At 36.5% G+C, this 19,008-nt stretch overlaps 1 protein-coding gene across 3 annotated transcripts in view; it reads right to left on the bottom strand.

Moving 5' to 3' along the window:
- Positions 1-208: 208 nt before the first annotated feature.
- The window catches only part of pde6a (phosphodiesterase 6A, cGMP-specific, rod, alpha), a 45,947-nt gene continuing 27,147 nt past the window's right edge, over positions 209-19,008 (bottom strand). For 2 of the 3 annotated variants that reach the window (XM_038291144.1, XM_038291146.1), the window contains exons 14-24: positions 18,090-18,236; positions 15,388-15,495; positions 14,729-14,838; positions 10,854-10,941; positions 10,464-10,564; positions 9,898-10,005; positions 9,762-9,825; positions 3,059-3,133; positions 1,264-1,347; positions 897-1,065; positions 719-759 (exon numbers count right to left, since the gene is read on the bottom strand). In XM_038291144.1, coding sequence (XP_038147072.1) covers positions 719-759; positions 897-1,065; positions 1,264-1,347; positions 3,059-3,133; positions 9,762-9,825; positions 9,898-10,005; positions 10,464-10,564; positions 10,854-10,941; positions 14,729-14,838; positions 15,388-15,495; positions 18,090-18,236 — 1,095 coding nt within the window. Of the gene's footprint in view, positions 760-896; positions 1,066-1,263; positions 1,348-3,058; positions 3,134-9,761; positions 9,826-9,897; positions 10,006-10,463; positions 10,565-10,853; positions 10,942-14,728; positions 14,839-15,387; positions 15,496-18,089; positions 18,237-19,008 lie in introns of all 3 variants that reach the window. The other variant, XM_038291145.1, reaches the window with a different exon arrangement.

Below are 19,008 nucleotides of genomic sequence, written 5' to 3'. Positions count from 1 at the left end.
CTGGGTTTGATTCCTGCTTCTATTTATTTTCCTAGATATATTTGATTAAAAAACATATTTGCCTTTTACCCAAAAATCCTTATTTAGTTTTTTCGCTGCTATTAAAATAGCTCCAGCCAATAGGTTCCTAGATACCAAATATAGATGTAAAGAAAACAGAAACCTTAATGCTATATGGTTAAGAAAAATTCAATAAATGACTATTGCGCAAGCTTTTACCTTTATTCTGGAATTACAGAAAATATATTTCTATTTTACACCAAATTCTAAAAGCTGTGTCACTAATACAAAATAAATGACATTAGAGTCGAACTTCTACAACTTTGTCATTTAAGAATATATCTTAATCAAATGAAACAAACAATAGCATTAGCCTGTACTGTTTTGGTTATTGTCACATTACAACTATAATCAATTCATAAATGCTGGAAGAGTAATGCTGCATTATATTATTGTAGAATAACAAAGGCTGCCTTTATGTTCTGTTTCATTTAATTTCTCAGAAAGGAGTTGTGCAGAAATAAACCTTCTGGCCGAAGAGAGAAAAGGTGCAGAGAGTAAAAGCAGAGAAGAAAAACATTTAAATTTAACTGAAGAAGTTGGAGAGTTGGGAAAGATAACTTCTCTGAAAGACAGATTTTCTTCAGATGTGAGCTCAGAGATCCCTTGCTATACATCGTACACATGCAGTTGGTTAGCGAGGGTGAGAGGAGCCATTCTAGCTCAAAATACAGGTCTTCGACTGGGATGCAGCTGCCGCTGAAAAAAATGTAAAGAAAGAAGAAGAAAGGGGTAACTTACTCCCATAAATTAGCCCCTTTAAAATACTCTCCCTAAAAATTAATTTTAAACTTGGTATGTAGGCCTTTTTAGTCCCTTTTAGAGTCTTTGCCTACCTTGTTTAGCTGCTGCAGCGGTCTGAGCTTCTTCCTCTTTGGCCTTCTTCTCGGCTTCAATGGCCGCCAGTTTGGCCTCATGCACCTCCTTGAGGGCGTTCCACTCCTTCCTGTTGTTTAGGAGACGGTCCAACATGGGGGTGATCTCCACGTGGAAACGGCTGAACTCCTGGGAAGGTTGGAGGGAATGAAAAAACACGCTAATATGAATGCAGCTTTGCAACATCAGAACAATTAAAACATTGATTCACTTATCAATATACTATAAAAGCAGGTCTTTAAACTATCCTTAGAATGCTAAATTACACAGAAAATGAAGGAAATTGTAGGTTTTGCTATTTTGCATTCAAAAGGTAAAATGTTTGACCTTGTATACAAAAGCGCAAACAAAGTCAATGAAACCACACTGCAGCTTTGGTAGGTCGTCCGCTTTGTTTCTGTCCATCATGGGCTGAAGGAGAGAAAGGAGGAAACACATTAATGAACCATGAACTAATTTTTTTTAACAGTGTTGTGCAAAAATGACAAAAAGACAAAAAAATATATCATTTCTAAATAGCTGGTGAATGAAAAGCAGAGGGAGCAGCACCATCTTCTGATTTGATTGATAACGAATGCATAGAAGCAGGAGGATCCTGTGTTGTTACTCTCAGACTGCAGGATCCTTGCATCAAATGTCTCTTTTATAATGGTGCAACATATTAGCCATACAGTAGAGAGCTAAATGGTCATTTTTGTTATTAGCTGTCTGCTCCAAAACTACAATCAATGCATATCAAACCTTTTCTAATGCATGGCCATATCTGTTCATGGTCATAGTGAGGATGATCTCCAGTGATCAATTAAGCAGTGTTGTGCACCTTACATAGATATAGATAAATCTAACATCAGCGTAAAAACATTCTGAGAAATGCTTTAGGCAATAAAAAAAAAAAGAGAGAGTATTAAAAAACATAAAAACAATATCAAAAAATATTTTTAAAAAATTCCAAGAATTCCAATTTGAGTGTCTTTTAGTCTTTTGCAACTAAGGTAAAAAACATATATAGTATATTACAGTAGGCGCAAATTTTCAACGAGAAATCAGATTTAAAATAAATCAAATTCTAATCAAATATAAATCATTTTAGTAAGACTCGTATGCTAAACTGCATTTACTACTCTGACTCGACATGTCCTGGTCTATTTGTCTGATGTAGCACCCATTTCTAGTGGACTGTTATGTCTTGTTTAAAACATAATCCTTTCCATCATTAATAACACATAAAATGAAGATTTTTTTCACATTTAATGATGTCTCTCTTTTACAATGCATATTATATACCAGTAAGCCTAAACTGCTGATGTTTACTGGGAGTAGATGGTAGCCATGCAGGTTGGTAGGTGAATTAGCATCAGTAATAGAAAGATAAGAGAAATGGAGATTCTGCAGTGTGATAGACTCTCTCTTTGGGTCTACTGTTTGTGCAATTTATTATTTTTCTGGAAGAGAAGTTTACATTCTAAAGGCTCTTTAAAGCCCAGAAAGGGGGAAAAAAGATGTTGAATAAAAGGTTATGTGCAATTAATTTGATATTATGGCACAAGATTTACATGAACGCAACGGCAAGAACAATTTGAACAATTTACCACCCACATATCCTGAAAAACAAAACAAAAAAGCAGCTTGAGTGCCCCAGCCTCTGCAAAGTCCCGTCAGACGGTGGTGAGTCACTATTGCAAATGTGAAAACTGTATCAGAAGGAAGTTTTCCCTCCTGATGGATGCTATTAAATTTGAGGTGGAAATGTGTGGGATGAAGCTTCACGCATTCAGAGTCTGAAGGACATGAGGGAACAAAACGGAGGAACGAGGAAGGAACGGTCAGCTGAGTCAAGGCCACGGTGACCGATCTTTCTGAATCAGTGCTCCACATAATGGCTTCTCTGTGCTCAACACTGCTACCACAGGGAATTTAATCTCCTTTCATTTTGTCTATGTTTCTAACTCTTGTACTCTGTTCTTATTACATCCTTCTCTTTTTCTCTGTCTCCAGTCTTTCTCTTATGTTTATTGTCTCAAATTCAAACGTATTAAAGCTAAATCGTTATACCCGGAGGAATAACACTAATTGTGCCACCTTGGAATTTTTCTAAGAAGGCTGAAAACTTTCAAATTCTTACAATAGGTTGCTGTTCCAAGACGGTCCTCTCCAGGTCTCCCTGCTCCCAGAACTCTGCAGCCACAGACAGCGCCACCTAGAGGAAGATTTGAGTCAGTCACATCATAGAATTAGTCCCATCATAGATGTCATATTGTCCACTGCAGCACACAGGGCTACCTTGCAAGCAACATGAATCAATGGCGTAAAAATCAGTAAGCAGAGACAGCAATTGCTTACGGGCCCATGACCTCTTAGGGGCCCCATCAATGACACCTGGTGGGCCCCCTACACAATTGTAGACTAGGACATCTGTATGCAGATGTAATGGTGCCAAAAAATCCTCTTAAACCCACCTGATACTGAAGTGACTGACTGGACCAGCATGTATTTATCCCGCAATAGCAAAGCAGACAGTGGTACTTTCAATTACTATGTTAATAACTGTGTATAGCTTATTAGACGGTTGGTAAAAAAAAATACACTCATATAATATGTTTCAAACCGCAATAAAGATCTTTAAAGAACGATGTATTTGAGTATTTTTATTTTTTACACTATGACTTGGAATTATGGGTAATCCAGAGCGTGGATTAAAACCATAACCATTATGTACAATGTGTTAGCGACGGCGGATACCAGAGGTACTTAAGCGGATTCCAGAAAAGAAAAAGGAAAGAAGAGCTGCAGGAAGTAAAAAACTTTCCAAAATAAACACGTTCTTTCAAACAACCGAAGAGGGAGAGGTGGACGTTGTTGCTAATAAAGTAGATCCATGTCTAGTGTGGGATGTGTGATCATATACTACTGAGAATTACATAATTGTATCTCCTTGGCCAATTTATAGAACTGTAGCCGTATCCTGAACCTTTATCACGTGTTGTACTTTATATTGTACCCACCCAGATAATGTTACTTACAGACTTGTTATTGTGTCGTTACACATTTGGCATGAATTGTCTAAGGATTTGTGATCTCACAAACTCCCAAAAATAAATCTTGCCAGAAGCCAATTGATGCATTAGTCTTGAATAAAGAAATGTTTCAAACCAATGAAAGGCACTGAAGTGTATGACATCAACCAGAAATGTGAAGCAAAACAAACATGGCTGCACTGCTTTTATTTGGAATACTCATTTCAATTCCATTCAGTTTATTTATATATCGCCAATTCCCAACACGTCATCTCACGGCACTTACAATTCAACCAGATCATACAGTTAAATTGATTCAAAGGACAAAATACTCTCTATTTCCTTTTTGGAAAACAAGCAAAAGGAAAGAATTTGTGCCTGTGTGGATGGGGAACATGTTTGCGCGTTCCTTCTGAACGCATTTGGCAAGGGTTTTATTTATCAGTTAACTCCGTGAACCAAATCAAGAATGTGAAATGTCACAGCTGCTGCTGCTGGGATTGGCTAAAAACTCGACATGAGAAGCAGGTACCCACTTAGCTCATGGACATGCATTGAACACCTCACTCTTTTTTACTAACACTTTCCACAGAAGCCTTTCCAGATGAATACTGTGTAGAATTCATATTGAAATACACATATCAATCACAAAAGTAGTCTAATTTCAATATCTGAATCGAGGAATAAAAGTTTTGATTTAAATAAAGATATTAAGTAATTTTATATTCAGGGTAAATAAAAAGCTGTAAACTAAGCAGGAGTTTTACAAAGATGATATGACACATTCTTCCCTCCACTTTGTTCAGATCCTTCATTACAGCTTTTCCAACAGCCCAAAATGAGAAGTGGATTTGCAGATCACGAGGCATTTTTCTGGCTTTGTGTCTTTGATGAAATGAAAGCCCATATTATCTGCCCTCGCAAAGCAAAAAACTCTGCAGAGCGAGATCTGTTGAATAAAATGTAAATTCTCTATTCAGCACAGAGCAAAAGAGTTAGTCATCAAGCCAGTTCTGAGGGAACAATTGCTACAAGGCTTGTACACTGTGCTATTAATCCAGAACCGGATGAAAAGTATAAAACACTAGGAGATACAACGGCAGCAGAATTTCTCACACAAGGCACAGCAGTTTAGGGTTTTGTCTTTAAAGCAGTATTATGAACTGAACTATGTGCTGTCAGTGTGAAGTTTTGATTTAGGTAATAGCCTAACTGATATCAGAGCAATTTAAAATAAATGTTTAAATTTGAAATAAACTCTGTTCTCTTGTCCTAGCTCAACATCACAACGTAATGCATATATAATAAGTTACACATGTTATATGTACGTAGCTGACAAATCTACAGTTTTTAAACAAGATGGTGAAAAAAGACAATCTGTACTGTTTGCTTTGTTATAAGAAATGTTTGTTGTTAGGGAGAAAAGGGCTGTTAAATGTGAGGGGGGGGTGCTTTTTCTAAAGCACTTTTTTTCATTCTACCTACATGCTATTACCTGGAAATGCAAGGGAGCATGCTGTTGTTTGTTTACTGCATGAATAGGTTATCTGACAGAAGAGAGTCAACAAAGCAGTTGACCATTTCATGACTGTGACACACTAGCAGTCGCCATATGTAGTTTTATTGAGGAATGTGGTTGTGTGACTGGAGATGGATATGCCTGGCTGTGAAAAGGTATTTGTCCAGATGAATTATATAACTTCTTGTGCCACCTTTGGCCACAACATCTGCTGTCAAATGTTTGAGACAAGTTGCTGTGAATCTTTTAGATTTTTTTTTAAAACTGTTCATCAGAGAATTTTGTATATATATATATATATATATATATATATATATATATATATATATATATATACACATATATATATATTCAATGCAAGACTAATGCGTCTATTGGCTGGTGAAACTGAACCAGCTGAAATCTAATTAATCACAGTTAATCCCTGATTTAACAATCAAGGTGTGTTCGGATTGCTATCATTTGGTCGCGTTATAAAATTTATTTAATGATCTGAAACATAAATGTTTATAAATTTATCAGGTAAATGCTTTTTTCAGGGCACTGTATCTAAAACCTAATGGTTTACAGTTGTCACAGGTTTTATTAAAGCTTTGCAATGCCTTACATTGTGCTGCAAAATGTGAAAATAAAATAGGTAAAAATGCCCCTGAGAGATTGTTCTAAATGTGGTGGGAGTATTTATGATTTATGTATTGCCTTTTATCGTCTGACAACCATTTCATAAAGTGATAATCGTAGAGGGGCTGTTTATAGTTTTCAATAAGGGTTTGACTAAAGAAGATTTAATAATGCCAATAAAAATCCACACAAAGTTAACCCAGAAATGAGTCACATTCTTCGCATCAGTGTTCTGTGCTTCATGACAAACAATTTCATAAAAGGTTTCAGCTCCACTGTTAACATTGGTCTAAAAATGTTTTCCTCATCAACAGTCAGTGGAGGTTCTGAAGGTGATGCTGCAGATTTCAGTTTCACTGAGGGAGATGAGGCACAATAATGAGAGTATAAACACCGACTTGGATGAGGCTGCATAGTTTGTGCTTCAGATAAATCTGAATAAACAATGTTCTTGTTCTGAACCAGTTGGTGTTTTAAAAACATTGACAGCATTGCTCCTAAAAACAATCTAGCTTCACAGTATTGAAGTTTGGTAAATAATTAGATTTTATAATTAGATTTGATGTTTATTATGCTTCTATATTAAATCAACAATAATCCTCAAGACTCAGAGAAAAAATATCTGTCATTTTAGCTTTGGCAGTTTATTTTATTTATCTGAAGCTATTTTGTTTTTTACTCCTTATTAAATAAACAAAGGAGTTTGTTCTCCTGTTTTTATTGATCACTGAGCGATTTGGTTTAGCCGCACCATTTGACAGGACCGACTACAGATTACGAACAATCAGGTATGCAGCCAAGATTTTCAGGTATAACCTTCCCTCCATCCAGGACTTGCACAAATCTAGGGCCAGAAAAAGGTCAGTTAATATCCCTGCAGACCCCACATCTCCTGGTCTGGACACACGTTGTTTGGATTTCACCTTCAGGTCAGCGCTGCAGACCAGAAGCAGCAGTGACCTTAAGGACTTCACAGAAACAGTTTCTTCCTCCAGACTGTCATTCTGATGAACAGAAACTGAACCAAATTCAGTTTTATCCTCTTCTTCAGTAAGAAAATGTATTGTTAATATGTATTTGTGATTCAAAAAAGTAATAAAAAAAAACAGTCCACTGGACTTTGTTTCCAAGTTTGAAGATGTTTCACTTCACAAGCAGGAAGAATGTCAGAAATTTTCAGCTTTCAAAAACCTACAATGCAGCAATTTAATTGATCCCTTTCCGCTATCATCGCAATCCCAACCCCTACAGAGGGGATCAGAAGACCTCATCTATTCAGCCAGGCCAACAATTCCCTTTAACCACACCCCTTTCAGAGACATAGACAGGTATGATGCATTGCAGGCTAATAAAAGAAGCCAAACGTCCCCCATTCCAAAGGGCTGGACACATGTATAAGAGCCTCAAACTCAACGCTATCTCTGACATTTTCAACTAAAAAAGCTTCCTGAATAGGAAGCGAAATGTCTTCAAACTTGCAAACAAAGTCCAGTGGACTGTTTTTTTAAACTTTTTTTGGAATGACTATGACCTGGATAACTGAGATGCTTCACTAGCATCTATGTGCAATTAAGGCAGAACATAAACAAATACACATATTGATTTATCTGCACAATCATGGCCTACAGCATGAAGCTAGTTCTGATTGTGATTAAATACACTACCACTGCTTTTGGATCAAATATTCTCATTTAGTTTTTCTAAAGTTGGCCCATTCCCCCTGCCAAAAATAGATTGAAATGTTCTCCTCTCTTGCCTTTTTGAAAACCTCTCCCAAAGAAGAGCCATATTTCCATCTAAAGGTAATCAGAATTTTGACCAAACTTTATAAAATCTGAAAAAAATAAAATGCGAATTAGACCTGTTTCATTACAAGGCCATACAAAGCTAATGTTATCATACCGTATATTGATGCTCCGCCTTTTTGTTGCAAATAGGAAATTAGCAAGCTACTTGGACCACAGATCAATGATGGATGGAGGTTTTAATAAATGTTTTGTAATCATTTAAGTTTTCATTTAAGTTTTACTTACTTTACGGGATGTCAACTAGAATTAGCGATTGTTTATGTGCTCTAGAGCCATTGGGAGGATAGTGTGATACCAATGCTACATGCAGGACACCCGAGGTGGCCGAAACAGCATGTGTGGTAATTATTTTTTACATCTGAACTTATTTGACAAATGGGATTCCCTCTCCATTTAAGTGCTTTTTTGCTTATATCAAACAGTGATTTCAAACAAGGCCCATTTGTGCTGCTTCCACATTCCCACATAATAAGTATATTTTCACATAAGTAGATGAAATTGGTTAGACTTTTGAAAGTATCTTTTGAACTCATATTAACAATTAAGATGTTTTAAGGTTTATAGGAAGGTATTCAGCAACAATGGTACTGTACCTAAAAGAGCTTTAAAATGTAAAATAATAAAATCTTACACTGTCATGTAGATTTATATATGTATTGTGAAGATATCCTGGTACAATGTAATGTATTGAAACAGAGTAGGCAAGAATAAGCTTTGCTTCAGCCTTTCCCATTTTGGGTCAATTTGTGGTTGGTTTATTGTTGGGGTTTTTTGTTGTTGTTTTTTTTTTTCTTTTCTTTTGTTTCCTGTGTTTATGTGGACAATTTACTAAAATAAAGTGAGTGATTGATTGAAAAGTGGCCACACATGTTCATAGGTTCTTAGTCCTGACTGCAATGAAGTAGGGATTTGGAAACATTAACATTTCTATGTATGCTTTGCGGTGTATATTATGTACACTTGTTAAAATAAAATAAAAAATGTGTACAACCTCTAAGGCTACTAATTTTCATTACAACCCTTCCTCCAGACAATTTACAGTAAATATATTACTTATTGCTCCTGTTTGAACAGATGAAGGGGACACCTTCAGGTTATGGGAATTGTGAGTTTCTTTTTCCTTATTGAAGCATCTAGAATCAGAATGTTTGAGTTAGCTTACTTAACTCAATGTTCTGAGTCTTATAAGGTATAAAAGCCAAAATGTTTGAAAGAATAGTAACCTCTGTGTATACAGACGTGATTGTGATGCCATGTCAGACAGTGATAAACACAGACTGTGTGGATTTTTATATGTCAGGCATGTTAAAGCATCTATTTTTAAATCGTAATTGAACCATATCAATACTTTACGAGACCACCTTATTTTCTTTAGATGCAGCACTGATGCATTTGCCATAAAACTTTAGTCTGTGTTTACATTTTACAATGTAGGTGTTACTAAAAAAATAGGCACATTTTGTGAGGCTTTTATAGCCAAATAAAGGTGAAGAATGACCATTAAGCAGTGGCTGTTGAGTGGCCAGATATGCTTGCTGTTCATGTTGATAAGCAGCTCCCGCCGGCTGGGAGGCAATGTGTGTGTGCCTATTACATATTTCACTAAAATAAGATGCTGAGTCTGGCAGGAGGTGATGAGGAGAATGAAAAGCAGCAGGTTGCCTTTTGATGCATGAGGCCATCAGGAACCACTGCTGAACGCTGCTGAGAAAAATGGTGGAGCTGACAAAATACGGAACGTTTACTACTTTATCTTTGGATCTAGCTAAGTTTCAGGCTGAGTGTGTGTTTTTTTCACCGTTCAAAGACAGTTCTAAGCTTCACTGGAGAATGATGTCATGCCTATGACCCTAAAAAACCTACCTTGCTCTGGATCTCCCAAGGTTTAGCAATGGCAGAGAGATCGCATGCAGTCATCATCATGGCCCTGCAAACAGAAGACAAACGGTAAAACTCTTTTTGTCTCTGTTAAAGTTGCATTCTGCGCGTATCTACGTACATGACAATCTCCTTGCGGGTGGTCTCAAGCATCATGTATTTGGTCCAATCATTCCAGTTCTCGTAGGTTTTTGATTGGTCAACAATCTTCTGGAACATTGTTCTCTTTCTGCAGAGGAACAAAACAACACCTCTCATAGTTAGGATGTAAGGAATGTTGATTTCCTCAAATGAACATGAAAATTCAGATTTCTGTTTAAAATAAAAACTTAAAGCCACTCAAATGCTACAATTCCTCCAGCCACAAAAGGTTTACATGCTGTTGAAACCCATTATTAAACAACTACTGCTGCAGCATTGATAGATCAAATTTACGATAGTGGTTCAGGCCAACTTTTAGCAACTTTTTGCTCATATCTAATTAAATTTCTTGATTTCATCAACTTTGACATTGTAGGAAAGCTTAAACTCCACTCTTTGAAGTTTTGTAAATAAGTCAAAATGGCCCAGGGTACACTTTTTCTATAGTTTTGCAACGGTTTGACATTTTATTATTTTTTTGTCATATATTATTGCATCTGGGGTTCTTGCTAGTAAGTGTTATTTAGGATAACAGTTTGTACTGACTTGAAATAGAGAGCCAAGTCTGTGGCGATGATTGCGATATCCATGAGGTGGATGACGAGGTCATGCTGGCGGCGGTTCAGATTCTGATAAATGTTCAGGGCCTAAAACACAACAGCAGACGTCACAACAAATATCGGTACCAAAGCATAGTTCAAGGTGGTATGTGAAATAAAAGAGGATGGCAAACAATTACTGGTGTAATATTTTATATATACATATAGTATATAAGTTAACCAGCCCTTTTAAACCGGAAAAGAATTTGTAACCAATAAGCCTATTTTGCCTTAGTAATTATTTTGCTAAGGCAAAATAGGCTTAAAATTTTAACTTCATAGGCGCATAATTTACAGGTTACCCAGGGTCAACAATCACGATCATACACCAACATACCTCATCCCTCAATAAAGTCTTGCCGAACTCCAGATGGTGTCTCTCCAGGATGGAAGAGCCGTGAAGTTTGGCCAGAGGATTACCCGACCTGATGACACATGCAAACAGCATGAAGGGAGGCTGTAGTGGCATAAATCATCCATGTTAAAGCTCATGGTGAGCCTGCCCTGGTGTGTTCACAGCTAATGGCACCACTCTTTAGCTCATCCATCAGGTGGGTGGAGCACAGCAGCTGGAGCTGTATCTGGTGAATAACAGATAAGTGAGGCCCTCTGTGTGTTACATTAATTTGACCTAAAGCACCAAGATCAGGTGATCCTTATGAAGGACATCAGCAGCGACAGCTGGATTTGGATATTATATTAGCTCATGAAGAATGTGTATCATTACAATAATAACAAAACTTGATTATAAATCATATACTGTTTGTAGTATTCAATTAAAGGGTTTTGACTTATTTTAAATTAATATCTTACATTTATGAACTGTAGTTAGTGGTATTTCAAAGTGTTAAAAATGCTCGTCACTTTGTCAGTGCTGGTGAGAAGTTTCTACTAAAGATTGGTATAAATATCATAATTATGCATTGCCGTATTTTTTGGACTATAAGCCGCTACTTTTCCCCAGATATGAACCAAGCGGTTTACAAGAAGGTGCGGCTTTTCTGTGAATTTTTCCTAACTGCCAGAGGGGTAAGTCAAAGTTGGAAATTAAAGAATAAGAGGCTAATTTTTTATTTAGCACACAAACATGCAAGCATCAGGCATGACAGAGAACAAAGGTACAGAATTCACACATTTTGACATTTATTTGCTGCATTAAAGCCGCCGAACCAATGAAGACACTGGGCTCAACTACACAGAGTGGAAATAAAGAGCTGGTTTAGCCCCATCTTTCATTAGAAGCTCTTACTGCTGCGAGCCAACAACCAAACAGGAGCTAGTATTCATCTTCGTCCCTAATCTAGTAGCTATATGTAGAGCTCCCTAAACGATTGGTGGGAGACAGTTCAGTAGATATCAGTGGCTTATAGCCTCGATATGGCTTAAATATGTACTTTTCCAGTTTTTTCAAAAAAGTTAATGGGCGGGGCTTTTAATGAGGTGCGCCCTATAGTCCGGAAAATACGGTAGTTTTCTGAGAAGCTATGGTTTTGCAGAATTCAACTCAACTATATCAAAGACAATAAAAATGTGAGCAAAAGTATTTCTATTGCCGTAACAGAAGCTTTACTTAATCTGCTTTATCTATCCAAATCATTGTGGATGTTTGTTTGGGATTTTTGTCTTGTTAGAAAATCCAAGCATTTTCATGTTTTAATGAAAAAGTTCTTGAGTTTACCTCTGTTTTAAAGGGAGTGAGGTTAATCACCCCTCTCATTTGTTTATTCCAATTTGTGTGAATATCCAAACTATTTGAAGTAAAGCAGAACGTCACCAAGCTTTAGGTCTAAAAACCTTTTGTTAACTCTAAAAGACGCTATCTCCTTTCAGGTTTTTTTCATGGTACACACCAGATAATCAAAAATATTTAATGTCGTTTCTGGGCAGGCTAACAGTTAGGGATAAAATCTACCTTTTTTGCTAAAAGTAGTTAGTCCACAATAAAATTATCTGATAAAAGGCTGTATCTCGCAATGTGTTACTGTCCCAGGAAGTAACTGCTCTGCAGCACCATTAAGGAAAAGAGTAAAATAAAACAATACAACAGAGCAATGTTCAAACTTTATGTGACATTTATTAAAACTAACTGTATTTAAAACATCATAATAATTATGTTTTTCTTTTAATCATCAAAAGCTGCTATTGTGATTGTGAAATATACATCCCTTGTAATACTTTGGGCAGTTTGGGTTTAATCAGGCCTTCTGCCTTTCTGTACTGTGAAGTTTTTTAAGGGTGTAGAATTGAAATGTATTGTGAAAAAAAGATGTCACCTAATTTCTATCTGTGTTTCACAGCTATTGACATTAGATACACCTTAATTATTGAAATGAATGTGAATTTGATCAAAGTAGTGTGAATTGTTACCTTTTCTTAATGGGTAAATTTTAATTGTTGCCTTTTAGGGTTTATTCATTTGATGGTTTATATCAGTCCTGTCCCAAGTGAAATTGCATTTTGAGTATTTATATAGTTTTTTAAGTAAAAGTTTGATTATGCAGGAAAACTGTGTGTTGAAATAAGTCAGTGTTTTTTAACATCCTAAGAAATTCCCTTTCAGCTGGAAAGGTCTAAAGGAGCAAAATAAGAGAAAATGCATGTACGTAAACTTTGAACTTCTGAAATTACCACAAACCATTAAAAGTCTACAGAGCATACCAAATAATCTATATAAACAGCACCATTTCTACTATATAAAGTAATCTGAAATCCAATCAGAATTTTTTATGTGTTGTTTTTTCTGCAACTTCATTAGGTATGATGATCTATTTATTAATGAGGCTGCACATAAATGTGTGCTAATAATTTTGCACCCATGTACATTTCTGTTACCCATACATGTTGTGTAATCTCCTCACTCAAAATTGACTACTTATTACACTCACCGGCCATTTTATTAGGTACCCCATGCTAGTAACGGGTTGGACCCCCTTTTGCCTTCAGAACTGCCTCAATTCTTTGTGGCATAGATTAAACAAGGTGCTGGAAGCATTCCTCAGGGAGTTTGGTCCATATTGACATGATGGCATCACACAGTTGCCGCAGATTTGTCGGCTGCACATTCATGATGCGAATCTCCCATTCCACCACATCCCAAAGATGCTCTATTGGATTGAGATCTGGTGACTGTGGAGGCCATTTGAGTACAGTGAACTCATTGTCATGTTCAAGAAACCAGTCTGAGATGATTCCAGCTTTATGACATGGCGCTTTATCCTGCTGAAAGTAGCCATCAGAAGTTGGGTACATTGTGGTCATAAAGGGATGGACATGGTCAGCAACAATACTCAGGTAGGCTGTGGCGTTGCAACGATGCTCAATTGGTACCAAGGGGCCCAAAGTGTGCCAAGAAAATATTCCCCACACCATGACACCACCACCACCAGCCTGAACCGTTGATACAAGGCAGGATGGATCCATGCTTTCATGTTGCAGACGCCAAATTCTGACCCTACCATCCGAATGTCGCAGCAGAAATCGAGACTCATCAGACCAGGCAACGTTTTTCCAATCTTCTATTGTCCAATTTCGATGAGCTTGTGCAAATTGTAGCCTCAGTTTCCTGTTCTTAGCTGAAAGGAGTGGCACCCGGTGTGGTCTTCTGCTGCTGTAGCCCATCTGCCTCAAAGTTCGACGTACTGTGTGTTCAGAAATGCTCTTCTGCGGGTAACGGGTGGTTATTTGAGTCACTGTTTCCCTTCTATCAGCTCGAACCAGTCTGGCCATTCTCCTCTGACCTCTGGCATCAACAAGGCATTTCCGCCCACAGAACTGCCGCTCACTGGATGTTTTTTCTTTTTCTGACCATTCTCTGTAAACCCTAGAGATGGTTGTGCGTGAAAATCCCAGTAGATCAGCAGTTTCTGAAATACTCAGACCAGCCCTTCTGGCACCAACAATCATGCCACGTTCAAAGTCACTCAGATCACCTTTCTTCCCCATACTGATGCTCGGTTTGAACTGCAGGAGATTGTCTTGACCATGTCTACATGCCTAAATGCACCGAGTTGCCGCCATGTGATTGGCTGCTTAGAAATTAAGTGTTAACGAGCAGTTGGACAGGTGTACCTAATAAAGTGGCCGGTGATATCTGTGTAAATCCCAAATTAATGTGGCATTTGCCTCAGTGACGATGTATGCAAACATTTGACAGGCACGGTGTATGTTGAAAGTTAGAGCCAATGCAGCAAATTGCTCCCATCACCGCCTTACTTCATCTGGTAAAGGTTGTTGGTTCCTCTGTGGTCGATATCGTGACAGAAGCCAGCAGTCACCATTGCCATGCACTCCAGGTCTGTGTAGTAACGCTTGAGATCACCTGTCTGAGAGGATAAACAACACAACAGTCAGACAGAAATTCAGATATGGGAGTGAAACAGGGTGAGCAAGACAAAGAGTCACAATAAGATACAAACTGAGTGAAATTAAGTGCATTTGGCCTTAATTTGAGCAGGTAAATAAGAAAGTTTGACAATTGAAAGAGTATTTTCACCCTTTTTTTTATCAAAATGGTGACTCTAAAGAAAGAGATCAGTTGAGACAATGCTTCCCATTTACGCACATAGTCCATTACCTCTATCATTTGCTCTCAGGCTTTTACACGCATTTAAACACTACCCAGTTATGTTCTCATTTACAGAACATTTCATGGGAAAAGATGGAGGGATGCAGAGTGAAAGAGAACACAGAAGAACAGAAGAAAAATCTGTATCACCTTCAATCAAAGTCAAAATGAAGGCAGGGGAAATAAAAGAGTGGGTGTAAAGCCTGAGAGGAGGAAGGGGAGCAGGAGGTGAGGAACTGATGAGCACTCAGGGAGTGAAGGGAGATTGAAGGAGGTGGAGGAGTGAGTCAGATTAGCCGTATATAACCATCAGCAGTGTGAACATGGTCTGTCCAACGTTGAATCCATGTCTCCAGTTGTGGTAGGTGATCTTCCTGTAGCCTTTACTGAGTGAGTACATAAATCTGACCAAGACCTGCAGGAGAAAAATGAGATATGAACTACAGTATGGTGAGCCTCATATTTTAGCACTAAAATGCAGGCGTTTAATACAAATATTAGTAGGTTTGCTATGTTTTATATTAACTCCATAAAACTTGCCAAGCAAGTAAAACTATTGTATAATCTTTATAGTTTTTAGATAAGCAGGTTAAATTGATATTACTGCATACTGGTAAATTGTAAAAGATTCATGCAAAACTTGTAATAAATCTTAAAATTTCCTTTGATGGCTGCAGAATCAGAGCAGCCCATTCAGATCTTGATGCTCTCAGTTGATAAAAAAAAAACCCGACATTAAATCTAACGGTGGAAATGCTGTGAGTTAGGATTTTAATGGATGGCATCACTTTTGTTCAAATGATCAGAATAGGAAACCTTTCACTTATTTTTGCTTTGATATCCTAAACAATTCATTTGAATTTAATAAAATCTTTAGCGACAATAAAAAAAAAAAAACCATTAAACTTTGCATAAATTTTTCACTGAGGCATAAATGTCGTAAATCTATAAAATGGGGTTTGATCAAATCAAAAGAATAATAAAAAAAAACTCACAGCTGAGCTAAAACACCTTACTCCTAAAGTAGGAAGGCAGTTGGTGTTTTTATTTAGTAGTCAACTTGTTTGAATCCATTTGACTGTACGATCTGGTGAACTGTAAAGTGCCTTGAGATGACATGTGTTATATGCGCTATATAAATAAACTGAATTGAATTGAATTTTGTTTGTGCTTTACATTTTAGTCACAACCTTGCTTAAAACTTTGACTTTTTGGCTTAATATGAAAACCAGCTGTGCTCAACCGGGGAACATGCTTCACGTGTAAAACACAATTACATAAAATCATGTGTAAATATATATTGATATCAGAATATTTGTCTCTGGAGACAGTTTGGAGTTAATTTTTTATTTCTAAATATATATATATATATATATATATATATATATATATATATCTTTTGCTGCATGATAAGAGCAACAATTTGTGTATTTCACTGTGTGAACAAATAAATCTAAAAACACATTCTTTATTGCATCAGCCATGGCCCAAAGCAAAAACCATTATTTAACACATGCTGTCATTTATAATTAGTGATTAGTTATCTTATCATATTATATTATTATAATATAATATCATTATTATAATATTATAGTTTTAAAATAAAGTCAATCAAATAAAGCACAATAAGAATTCAGCTTTACTAATACCATAACAGGTAAATGAATCACTTTTTATATATGTAGAGATCCCTTTTTTTTTTTTCTTTGGCATCAGGTCTAAGGCTACCCAGCTGGACAAAAAAACTAGCATTGTGTGCCAGATGTAGGACTCGTCTTTTTCGTCTCAATCAAAGTCTGAGTGGATTCTCGTGTAAAGACAGGTAACTACTCATTTCAAGTCCTTGCTAGTCTTTATTTTGAACAAAGAATTGTGTTAAATGTAAATAGCTGAGCATCTCTTCTTATTTATCAACATGTGATGAAACCAGTGCAAATGAACATTTGTAAACAAGATGGAGGTAGGTCAGCCCAGCTTTCTCATCATAGCAAATGAAAAGTATCACCTACAGTACAGCAGCTTAAAATATTCATCTTCTTTCATGTCTTCCATATTGCATTTCAGTTTTTGTTGAGTAATTTGGAGTTCATGTACTTGAAAGAAAGGAGCCTATTTGAGTGATTAAAAACAATCTGGTTAATTTGATTGGTTGTGCTGCAGCTCACACACCCACACACACATGCATGTTTGTTCTGCTATATGTAGTGAGGACCATGTGTTGACTCCCAATGACTTTGTTGATTTTAAGTCATATTCAACCCTTTCTATGCATTCAATCTAAAATTAACCTTAAACCTAACCATTTTTCATACATACCTCACCTTAACCCTAATCTAAACCGGAACCTTAGCCCTAAACCTTACCATTAACAAAGTAGCTTGTGAGGACCAGCAAAATGTCTTCACTTTACAACAATTGGTCCTCAATGTGATGAGGAAATTGGAAAAATGGTCCTCTCTCTGAGGCCTACACAGTTACACACCCACCCACCCACCCAGCCACACACACTCAAACACACACAGATGTGTTTTCATAACATATGGAGACATTTCATTGACTTGCATTTATTTTATATGGCCTAAACCAGATCCTTACCCTAACTCTAACTATTACCAACATATATCTAACACGAAACCCAACTCACGGGAGAGAACTTTACCATATGGGGACTAGTTAAATGTCCCCATATGTACCTGTAAGTCCTCACAATAATTGGAAATTAATTAACTGTGAAGGCAAATAAGAGACATTATAAACTTTAGAGTTTGGGTAAAATATCGCTTTTTTTTGTTTTTTAGGTAAATCAGGTCAAGTCCAATTTGGGTCACTGGTGTAAAAGTCCAAGGCAGACATTTTTTCTCAGGTCAACTCTGAAGCCATGAAGGCTGAGTATGCTGCAGTGTTCACTAACCTATCTGCTCCTAATGTTCCCTCTTTAATTTATTTTTCCTGGGTCTTAATCCTAAACTCCATCAAGACTTGTAAGTATAAAGTGAAGAAAGCTCTGACCTCTCTGGGAATGTGAAACTTGTCTACCACTTTCAGCTCATAGTACATCTTGATGCCACATTTCACCAGATCCAATTCTGTATGCTCAAAGTCGCAGAAGTGGAACTCGTAGATCTCAGATTTCTTGGCGTTTGGCAGAACCTCTGACTGTGTGGTGAAAATCACATAAATATCAACATTCAACATTCTAATTTCACAAAAGCACAGCAGTAGCAACAGCATCAAAAATCTTTAACTGATCCACATGTTATATATCAAAGATGTAAACCTTAATTAACCTGGTATTTGATTATTTATTTACCAAAAGTGTAACTGCACCATTTATGCTTCATTGCACTGCAACAGATCATACCTCTATGTACATAAAATCACTCGACTGTATGTAAGCAGAGGTGTCAAAATTATGAATGTTTATTACTCAAGTAGAAGTACCAATCCAATTCAAAACCCTTTTGTAGAAGTTAGAGTATCAACTTACTTACTTTACTGGAGTAAAGCATAAAAGTGATAATTTTAAAACTACTAAAAAGTATAAAGGTCCAAGTAATGAAGGGAAAAATGTTAAGGACAGAAGCTTAAATTGGTTACTGCACTAGCCTATTAAAGCATTTTTCTATAATTCTGAATGAAAATGTACTTTTCCTTAATTTTCTTAGTTTACATATATATATATATATATATATATATATATATATATATATATATATATATATATATATATATATATATATATATATATATATATATATATATATATATATATATATATAAATTCTGAGCTATCTCTATAGTTATGCTGCTATAGGCTTAGACTTCTGGAGGACAAAGGGACCCCTATTTCATAATTTTCCTTCATTCTATCTCTATTGTTCCACTCTGCAGAATCTGTTAGTTCAATCGCTAACGTTATATTCTCTCT

The sequence above is a fragment of the Cyprinodon tularosa genome, unplaced genomic scaffold (assembly GCF_016077235.1).
Source record: "Cyprinodon tularosa strain WSP-4 unplaced genomic scaffold, ASM1607723v1 ctg295, whole genome shotgun sequence".
Lineage (NCBI taxonomy): Eukaryota > Metazoa > Chordata > Actinopteri > Cyprinodontiformes > Cyprinodontidae > Cyprinodon > Cyprinodon tularosa.
Note: the sequence above shows the minus strand (reverse complement) of the source record. Positions and strands in the feature narration are given on the sequence as shown.